Source organism: Anabrus simplex, chromosome 7 (assembly GCF_040414725.1).
Source record: "Anabrus simplex isolate iqAnaSimp1 chromosome 7, ASM4041472v1, whole genome shotgun sequence".
Classification (NCBI taxonomy): Eukaryota; Metazoa; Arthropoda; class Insecta; order Orthoptera; family Tettigoniidae; genus Anabrus; species Anabrus simplex.
The window spans coordinates 157,257,001-157,267,960 of NC_090271.1; the positions used below are offsets into that span (position 1 = coordinate 157,257,001).

Consider the following 10,960-nt stretch of genomic DNA (forward strand, 5'->3'; position numbering starts at 1 on the left):
ATTGCAATTCAACACCGACAACGAGGTGAAAGATGAGGTCCAACCCTTCCTCAATGGCAGGGAGGCAAGCTGGTACGGCAAGCATACAAAAACTGTCATAGCGTCTACGAAAATGCATCAACCTAAATGGTGATTATGTAGGGAAGAAAAAGATAAATATTCAACCTTTAAAACAATTCGTCGTCATCATCATCATCATCATCAATGTCCCACTCCAATCGCCAGGGTGTGGTTAACAAGCCTCCTCCACTCCTGTCTGTCCTTCCACTTTCCCTGCTCCATTACTTCTGCCAGATCCAATCCAGCTTCTGTAATGTCCTTCCAGATCTGATCCATCCACTTTCTTCTCGGTCTTCCAACTGGTCTCTTTCCCTTCTCTTTCCAATTCCCTACTTGCTACCCGTTCCTTTCCCATTCTTTTTACATGTCCGAACCATCTCAGTCTTGCTTTATGTATGTTTTGTACCAATGGTTCTATATTTAGCTCTTCTCTGATTTTAATATTTTGAGTTCTATCTCTTCTTGTTTATTTAACAGATATTCTTAAAAATTTCATTTCTACTGCTTGGATGTTACTATCTTGTCTCTTATTAGTTACCAGCGTTTCTAGTCTGTATGTTACAATTTGTATGAAATACTGTTTATATAATGTTAATTTTGTTCTCTTGGGTACTTCGTCATCCCATAAAAGCTCTCTCACTTTATGATAAAATTATGTACCTTTACTTAGTCTGTTATTAATTTCAGGATTGATTTCATTACTTCCATTAATAATGGTACCCAGATACTGAAAATGGTTTTCCGTGTTTTCCCATTTTCACACCAGGCAAATGCTGGGGCTGTACCTTAAGGCCACGGCCGCTTCCTTCCCACTCCTAGACCTTCCCTGTCCCATCGTCGCCATAAGACCTATCTGTGTCGGTGCGATGTAAAGCAACTAGCAAAAAAAAAAAAAAAAAAACCAGGTACCCAGATATGTAAACTGTTCTACATTCTGTAACTGTTCTCTGTCTATGTTCACTTGGCTTCTCTTTATCACAGTGCATTACTACAGTTTTCTTTTTACAAATTACCACTCCAAACTCCTTCAGATTTTCATTCCAAATGTCCAGTCTCCTTTGTACATCCTTTTCTCCCTTTCCCCAAATCACCACCTCATCTGCAAATACCAAAGCATTCACTTCATCACTACTGATACACTGTTTTACACGTTTTATGATTTCATCCATCAATATAATAAACAGTAATGGCGACAGTGCACTTTCTTGCTTGAGACCTTTTTTTTTTTTTTTTGTATAAAATGTTTGAGTCGCCACTTCCCACTTGTACACTGCTTTTACTCTCGTGATACAACATTTTTATCTTGTTAATTAATGATTTTGGTACATTCCTTTTCAGTAGGCATTCCCATACGTGTTTTCCCTTAACTGTATCATAAGCTTTTTCCAAATCCAAAAATACAAATATGATTTCTGTGTTACTTTCCAGATGTTTTTCCATTATCGTTCGCACTGTAAATATCAAGTCTATTGTCGATCTATTTGGTCTAAAGACATAGTTCTTCCTCTAACTGTGTTTCTGTTGTATCCCTCAGTCTTTTGCCTACGACTTTCTCCATTATTTTTAGCCCATGCGATAATAGGGTTATATCTCTATAACTTTCGCATTTCTTCCTATTCCCTTTTTTGAACAGTGGTACAATGCTTCCTTGTTGCCAATCTTACGGTATCCTTCATCCTTCCATATAGCATTGAAGGCTCTGTATAGCTACTGTAGTCCAGTGCTTCCTGATGCCTTAATCATATCAGCACTGAATTAGTCTCTTCCACTTGCTTTAACTTTGATCATTGCTTTCACTGCCCTTTCAAGTTCCAACCATGTTATCGGGTTTCTTATTTTTCTCCAGCTATTATTTCCATTTTATTATAGTAGAGTCTCGATTATCCGACCTAAACGGGACCTGGAGTACGTCGGATCACCGAAAATGTCAGTTAATATAGAATAACTTTGAAAATGAACTAAAACAAATAGGAAAGCTATGCTGTAATACTATATTTCACGGTACTCTATTTATTGACTTATTGATTCAATTGTACAGTAGATGCGGTATTGAACGAAAACATTCCAAATTACAACGTTTCCACCTTTTGTTCTGCAATTCTTCTTCTTCTTCTTCTTCTTCTTCATTATCCTCATTTTTGTTAGCATTCACAAAACCAATAATATCAGGGTCAGTTAGTTCAAACAGGTGATGTTGTGTACACCACTTACATCTTGAGTCGTAGCATCCTCACAGCCAGGATGCAATTCAGTAAGGGAACAATGTTTTCCATGTGTTCTTTTACCACCTCTTCTCGATGTTCAATCTCTCTCAACAATATGTTCCAAGACTTTCTAATGTCGTTGTTTCAACTTCTTCCCAAGACTGCGCTATCCAGTATGCCACGTCTTTCATGTTGTTTTGTTTTAACTTTTCCATCATGTCCTTGCCATTGTCTATTTTCTCTATGAGGGATTAAAGGAGTTTCCACCGACATTTCCTCTTCATTGTTTCCAGCATACCTTTTTCCATTGGCGGCATAATGACGCCACATTAGGAGGAAGGAACATGACCTTGATGTCACCATTTCTAAGTTGCTCTTCATTTGGGTGTGATGGAGTGTTGTCTAGTAGAAGAAGAGCTTTTCTAGGGAGATTGTTTGAAGCTAGAATTTTTCCTACATCTGGAACAAACTGTGTAAAGAACAGTCTTTTAAGAAGTCAGAAGACATCCAGGCAGTCTTCTGATTCATGTAATGGACTGAAAGAGCATTAACAGAAATGTTTTTAAATGTCCTAGGCTTCTTTGCTTTACCGATCATAAGCAATTTTGCTTTTAAGTTACCAGTAATATTACTACAGGCAAGAACAGTAAATCTTTCCTTACTACGCTTGTAGCCAGGTGCAGACGTCTTGGCTTAGACTGCGAGAGTTTTGATGGCAGCATCTTGAAATTCAGCCCGGTCTCATCACAATTAAAAATCTGATCACCGGTTAATCCTTCAGCAAGAATTATTTCTTGAAGTACCCTTTTAAATTTCACAACCTCATCATTTACCTGACAGTTTTTCACTATAGATATTAAGCTGCCCAATGCCGTACCGTTTTTTTTTCACCGATCAAGCCACCCAGCACTGTCAGTAAAATTAGGGTCCCATTCATTTAACTCCTTCTGGAAATACACTGCCATTTCTTGCAGAATGGGGACAGATATTGACAGGCCCTTTTGCCGGTTTTGAGTGAACCAAAGAAATAGTGCTTCACTTACTTTTTCGTAAACACATTCTTCATTGTTTTTCTGATTTTCAGTGCATCACTTGTTGCTCTGGTAGAGCACCACTTTTCAATTTCTTCCCTCTTATCATTCCAGTCTCCCACTGTAACACGACCAACATCATAATCTGAAGCCACGTTTTGAAGAGTTTCCCCTTTGTCCAGTCTCTTTAACCCACTCAACTTGTCTTCCTCAGAAATAATCATATTCCGTTTACTCGCCATACAGAGGATATGAAAACTAAAACATCTGCACCCAACCAATACTACACTGAACAATCCTACCATTGACTGCCGGTGATTGTCCTGCATTCGGACCCTCCACACCGGGTGTCCCAGAATTGCTTCCACCTAAAGTTCAAATTAAGCCTACCGGTGTCAGATAACATGGAATGTTGGATAAGCGAAGGTCGGTTGAGCGAGATTCTACTGTATCTCCTTTTTCCTCCGAGCAGTCATCCTCATAAAGTTTTTCAAAATACTTTGCCATCACCTTCTGAAGACCCTTTTCGTCATGTACTATGGATCCATCTTCTCTCTCTAATGCCTTGATTTTTTCTTCATTTAGTCTTTTCGATCTTATTACTCTAGTTTCTGTTTTCCTCGACTATCTTGCTCAATTTTGTTGGTAAACTCTCCCCAACATTTCTCCTTTCCTTCCTTGATACTCCTCTTTACTTGTAGTTCTGATATTTTGTATTCCACATATAACCTGTCTATCTTATTCTCATCCCTCTGATACGTGTTTTGCCTTGCCTTATCCATTTCTTTCTTCACCTTGTTCCTTTATTTTATTTCTTCTCTTATTTTGTCTGTCCATCACTGTGTCCCCTTTCCTTTAACCTTTGCTTTTGTGTTCCTGCATACCTCAATTGCTGCTTCCACAAATGTCTGTCTTAAATTGTCCCACTCTTCTTCTCCACTTCGTATTTCCATGTTACGCAGCTTCCTTTTTATACAATCTTGGAATGCCATTCTTTTATCCTCGTCATATTTATACTTACATTTATGTGATTACCCCAATGAAGATCTTTCCTTGTTATAAGACCTAGCTACTTACAATGATCTCCAAAGGAAAACTCACCCCATCAACGCAGTAATTGAAACTGAGAGGACTTTTCCTATTTGTGAAAGAGAAAGTATGAGAGAATAAAATATAATATATCACTTGTATACCCATATGAACCTACTGACATCTGACTGTATTTGCAGATAAAGGAACTATACCATATGAATGGGGAGTTGCTATAGTAGCCCCTGTGTATAAAGGAAAGGGTGATAGACATAAAGCTGAAAATTACAGGCCAGTCAGTTTGACATGCATTGCATGTAAGCTTTGAGAAAGCATTCTTTCTGATTATATAAGACGTTTGCGAAATTAATAACTGGTTTGATAGAAGGCAGTTTGGTTTCAGGAAAGGTTATTCCACTGAAGCTCAACTTGTAGGTTTCCAGCAAGATATAGCAGATATTCTGGATTCAGGAGGTCAATTGGACTGTATCGTGATTGACCTATCTAAGGGAGACTACTGGCAAAAATGAATGCAGTTGGACTTGACAAGAGAGTGACTAAATGGGTGGCTATGTTTCTAGAAAATATAACTCAGATAATTAGAATAGGCGAAGCTTTATCTGTCCCTGTAATAATTAAAAGGGGAATTCCTTAAGGCAGTATTATTGGATCTTTATGTTTTCTTATATCAATGATATGTGTAAAGAAGTGGAATCAGATATAAGGCTTTTTATAGATGATGTTATTCTGTACAGAGTAATAAATAAGTTACAAGATTGTGAGCAACTACAAAATGACCTTGATAATGTTGTGAGATGGACAGTAAGCAATGATATGATGATAAACAAGGTTAAAAGTCAGGTTGTGAGTTTCAGAAATAGGAAAAGTCCTCTCAGTTTTAATTACTGCATTGATGGGGTGAAAGTTCCCTTTGGGGATCATTGTAAGTACCTAGGTCTTAATAAAAGGAAATATCTTCATTGGAGTAATCACATAAATATGATAGTAAATAAAGGGTACATATCTCTGCACATGATTGTGAGGGGATTTAGGGGTTGTAGTAAGGATGCAAATGAGAGGGCATATAAGTCTCTGGTAAGACCCCAACTAGAGTATGGTTCCAGTGTATGGGCCCCTCACCAGGATTACTTGATTCAAGAACTGGAAAAAATCCAAAGAAAAGCAGCTCAATTTGTTCCGGGTAATTTCCAACAAAAGAGTAGCGTTGCTTGCTAAGTTTGGGCTGGGAAGACTTGGGAGAAAGGAGATGAGCTGCTCGATTAAGTGGTATGTAATACCAATGTTGTTGGTCCGTTATTGGACATTATAAATTTTCCAGCTAACTCATTCGGGACAAATATTTCAGGCTCCCTATGGGAATTAACATTTATATCATAAGCGTCTGAGCTGTCAGTGGAGAAATGGCGTGGGAGGACATCAGTAGATGAAAAAGTTTGAGTGGTGTCTTTAAAAGTAGGAAAGATCACAATATGAAGATAAAGTTGGAATTCAAGAGGACAAATTGGGGCAAATATTTGTTTATAGGAAGGGGAGTTAGGGATTGGAATAACTTACCAAGGGAGATGTTCAATAAACTTCCAATTTCTTTGCAATCATTTAAGAAAAGGCTAGGAAAACAACAGATAGGGAATCTGCCACCTGCACGACTGCCCTAAATGCAGGTCAGTAGTGATTGATTGATTGATTGATTGATTGATTGATTGATTGATTGATTGATTGATTGATTGATTGATTGATTGATTGATTGATTGATTGATCCCTTGTCCAATTCCCAAATCCTGATCTTTGGTTTCTTCTTCACTACAATTTTAGATTGAGAAAGCCTAGGACAGTGTACCAAGGGAAGGAATTTGGCAATGCATGAAAGAACTTCAAGTGCAAGACAGCCTCATAGACAAAGTGAAAATGTTGTATAAGTGGGAATAGAAGTAGGACGTTGGTTTGTCGGACTGGTTTGAAACAAAGAGAGGAGTGCAGCAGGGCAGCTCACTGTCACCACTTCTATTATTATTGTGATGGATGTAGTAATGAAATCTATTAAAAGGAAAGAACATGGAGATATCAAAGTCTTCACATTTGCAGATGTTACGATCTGGAGTGACTCAGAAGACGACTTGGGGGAGAGAGAGAGAATACAAAGCTGGAATGAGGAGTTTAAGAAATATGGTTTAAACATCAGTAAGACTAAGACGGTGGTGATGAAAGTGTATGGGGAAAGAGCAGAACCAATAGTCATGTTAAATGAAGCCCAACTGGACAGCGTTCTATCAAATGACAACATAGCAAAACATGAGGTGAACAATTGAATCAGTAAGGCAACACAATTTTACCACCAGGTAAGACACTTGCTGTGGGATGAGCAAATACCTACAAAAACAAAAATATCATTATACAAGTCCTATTATACACCAATTCTTCCATACAGTCTCAAAACCACAACACTGACCAATAGAGATAATTCCAAACTCCAGGCAGCTGAAATGAAATTCCTACGCACTATAATCTAGAAAACCAGGAAAGACAAGATTAGGAATGAGAAAATTAGAGAAGTAGGAATAGATGATTCTGTCCTCCATCAGATTCAGATATAAAGACTGAAGTGGTTTGGTCACATGAAGAGGATGCCAGTTAACAGAACTGTAAGAAAGGAATTTGACAGAAAAGTAGAAGGTAGGCGACTTGTGAGAAGGCCTCGAAGGAAATGGATAGATTTAGTTAAGAATGATGTACTCCTGAGAGGTCATGATTGGGACAAGTTGGTGGAGGAGGAATGGTACAAGGACAGGATGAGATTTAAGAGGCTCATATACCACACCCAGGAAACTGGAAATGGTTTAGGATGATGATGATGATGATGATGGTAAGTAATTCCACAATTAATAATTTATGATCACCTTCCATACTTTCACTGGGAATTATCTTTGTATTCATGACTATCTTCCCTATTCTCGGTCTGTTATTATAAAATCGATGAGTGTTCCATACTGTCCATCCCAACTACATTGGCTGATCTTATGCCTATTCCTCTTCATAAACCACATGTTCTTTATTATCAGGTTATTTCTGGTACGAAAGTTCAACAGTTTCTCTCCATCTTCATTTCTATCACCCTACCCATGTGGGCCCAGTACATTCTCATATCCCATTCTATCAGTTCCCACATGAGCATTCAGATCTCCCAATATCATGATCCCATCTCCAACAGTGTGTTTCCAGATCATTGAGGAATTCTCTTTCTTCCACGCTACATCCTGTCTGTGGAGCATATACCTGTATTATCTTCAGTAGTTCCTTGTTTACATGTATGTGCATTATTATAATTCTTTCATTTACATACTCAACTTCAGCTATTGGTGTAACATTCTGATTCACTATAAATCCCACTCCATTTCTTTTTCTTTATTTTTACCCATCCAATACAAGGTGTACCCCTTTCTTAGTTTCTTCATTCCTTTCCCTTTCCATTTTACTTCACTTAATCCCAGGATGTCGAGTTTTCGTCTCTCCATTAGGTCAATCAATTTATTTTCCTTCCCATTCATTGTTAAAATATTTATTGTTCCAAATCGGGTTTTGTTCTCTGATCTAACACTTGCACAATTGTCAGCTTTACCATCATATTGTACAACTGTAGCCAGAGACTTGTCAATTCCATTTCCATTTTTGAACTTCCATCCAAGGCTTGTATTATAGTTGAAAGCAAGTACAGATTTACTCATCTGCTGACCTGCTAAGCCTAACGCATCTGAGAATTTTAGGGTTTACTCCCTTAGCCTTTGAAGATCCCTATTCTCCACAAGGCAGTGGTTTCCTTTTCTAATTTTCTCCAGAGAGGATGGGTTGTCTCATGCACCATCTTTGCCGTTCGGAAAGCCTCCTTCTCTGCCTAAGATGCTGTTAAGGTCTTCACCCATGACCCTGGGCACGGGTTCCACATTATACCCCGTGAGATTGGGTCCCTGCCTGATCTGAGCTCTCCTTCACACCAGCCTACTGATGTGGATGCGCCAGGCAAGAATTACTCAAGTGAGGGATAGGGACGATGACCCTATTTTCCTTGAGTCGGGTTAGTGGTGATGTATGATGCCACAACCAATGGCAGTTCTTTGTATTTATAAAAAAATGGGAGACATTTTTTGGATTACCTTTGTATTATAAATATCAAGAACTGAAAAAATGATGCATGTTGAATTGCTCATGATGATGAATGAATCGATGAGAGGGTTCTCGTAACCGAAGAATATTACCCAGTTCAGTGTAGGAATTTTTATGGGACATAAAAAAATATTATTGAAACAGAGTTCTTGTTGTATGCCATATACCTATAGCGAACTGTACTTAAAATGCTAGTTCTCAAGTCAAACAGGCTCAAGAAGATTCATTAAATTTTTAATTTGAGGATTCTAAATTTTCTAATCTGTCTGCTATAGAATTTATACCCTATTGAATTAATCTCCCTTCTCTTTCAAATATGTTTAATCAGATTTCTATCGTTATAATCTAATAAGTAATTGAAAATAATTTTTGTTTCTTTTTTAGTCGACAAAGAAGCAGATGAACAGGTTTGAGAGACACATGAAGAACTATATTGATAGTAAAAGATTGAATCAGGCAAAGAGAGCTGTGACTATCTCCATTGAAGGGAGAAACATGGCATTGTAAACCGCTACTTTTAGTTGGTAAGTATATATTCTATTATTATGCTGTGTGCTAAAAGACGTGTTACATGAATAACTAGCACTTTCTGTGTTCTCTTATATGTGCAAGTAAGGAGTTACTATCCTTCATTTCAGTGGATTAACTTCTTGCTTGAACATCTATACAATCTGGTAACTCTCTATTACACAGTGACAACATATAAGTTTAATTTACGTGGCCTGATACAGAGATGCCTCTGTGCTGGATCAGACGTATTGGAAAAAGAGGACAAAGCTTCATGAAATAGTCGCCAAATCACCACTCCTCGCGACTTATCCCTATGGGAAGTATGTAAGGACCCTGTTATATATGAACGTAAAAGGCCAAAATCAAAACCAAATAAAACATTAAATAAATTTAATATAGAAACTTAAGGATAGCTCTCAGATGTAGTTCCATATCACTTGCAATTGACTTTAGCAGCTAGATGTAACCTGCAGTGCGTTTTCTGTATGGTGACATTTATAACTGTGCTGCATATTTTCAATAGAGAGTACTATTTCAAATGTACTAAGAAGAAAAAAATGTGCAAGAATGTAAAAGATTTCAAAGAATTTGGTACCTAAAGGCATCCCATGAGCTTCAAATAGCATTAATATCAATGTAATCGTGTATATGAAGATGCCCATATGGATTTGTGCTGGCAACTGTAGACAAAAGATGGTGATGGCCAGGCTGAGTGGCTCAGGCGAGTGAGGCGCTGGCCTTCTGATCCCAACTTGGCAGGTTCGATCCTGTCTCAATCCAGTGGTATTTGAAGGAGCTCATATATGTCAGCCTCGTGTCAGTAGATTTTCTGGCACATAAAAGAACTCCTGAGGGGCTAAATTCCGGCACTTTGTTATCTCCGAAAACCGTAAAAGTAGTTACTGGTACGTAAAAGCCAATAACATTATTGGTGGTGTTGTTGTTATTATTATTAGTAAGATGGTGGTGGTTTTATGAATTGCTTATATTTCAGTGATAAAGTAACATTTCACTCAGACAGGAAACTCAAATTTTGTATACCATCGAACTTCTAGATATGAACGTAAATCACCATCGTAGTTCAGCAGGGGTGAAGGCTTTATGCATGTTGTTACGATGGAAACTTGATTGAACTTTCTTCTTTACTGAGTTAACTGTTACTAAACATTCTTACCTGAACATTTTAAGCTGTGGTTGATTCCTCACTTTCAATGAGTTTTTGTATTTATCTTCTCCAGCAGGTTGGAACTCTACGCCTTTTCTACTGTGAAGTTAATATTTACCTGATACAGAGATGCCTCTGTGTTGTATCAGGCGTATTGGATAAAAGAGGACAAATGCTTCATAAAATAGTCGCAAATCACCACTCAACTCGACTTGTCCCTATGGGAAGTATATGTAAGGACCCTGTTCTATATACTTCCTTCATCTTGTGATTTAGAAGAATACAGATCATTCAAGAATTGGCTTCCTCTCAACAAGGAATATATGGGAGATATTATTAGAGTTGAATTACCAGTGTACATATGCTAAATAATATGTGACTCTTGTGTGAGCTCTTCGAAGGTGATGTGAATCAAACTTTGTAAATTCTTTTTCGAAAATGTATGTAACTAAAAGATTCATGCTGTATTGTCCTCCTCTTCTTCCTCCTGCTCCTCCTCCCCCCCCTCCCCCCTGCAATGAACATGTTTGTAGAGTTCATGTACACATTCACATTGCTCATTTCCCCATAGGTTAAAGAAGGCAACTGTTAGGTGAGTATCTTAAACGGTAGAACACTGGCCTCCTGAGCCCAGCTCAGTTCGGTGCTAATTACATCAACCTCGTGTTTGTAGATTTACTGGTACATAAAAGAACTCCTGTGGGACAAAATTCCAACACCTGGTTGTCTCCGAAAACTATAAAAGTAGTTAGTGGGCCGTAAATAAAATAATAATAATAATAATA

General features: G+C 37.9%; 1 protein-coding gene across 3 annotated transcripts in view; it reads left to right on the forward strand.

Annotated features, from left to right (window-relative positions):
• The window catches only part of LOC136877389 (protein IWS1 homolog), a 194,554-nt gene extending 183,921 nt beyond the window's left edge, over positions 1-10,633 (forward strand). For 2 of the 3 annotated variants that reach the window (XM_067151389.2, XM_067151391.2), the window contains exons 11-12: positions 8,885-9,024; positions 10,249-10,633. In XM_067151389.2, the coding sequence (XP_067007490.2) occupies positions 8,885-9,007 (123 nt within the window). In that variant the 3' untranslated portion in view covers positions 9,008-9,024; positions 10,249-10,633. The remainder of the gene's footprint in view (positions 1-8,884; positions 9,025-10,248) is intronic. The other variant, XM_067151390.2, reaches the window with a different exon arrangement.
• Positions 10,634-10,960: the final 327 nt, after the last annotated feature.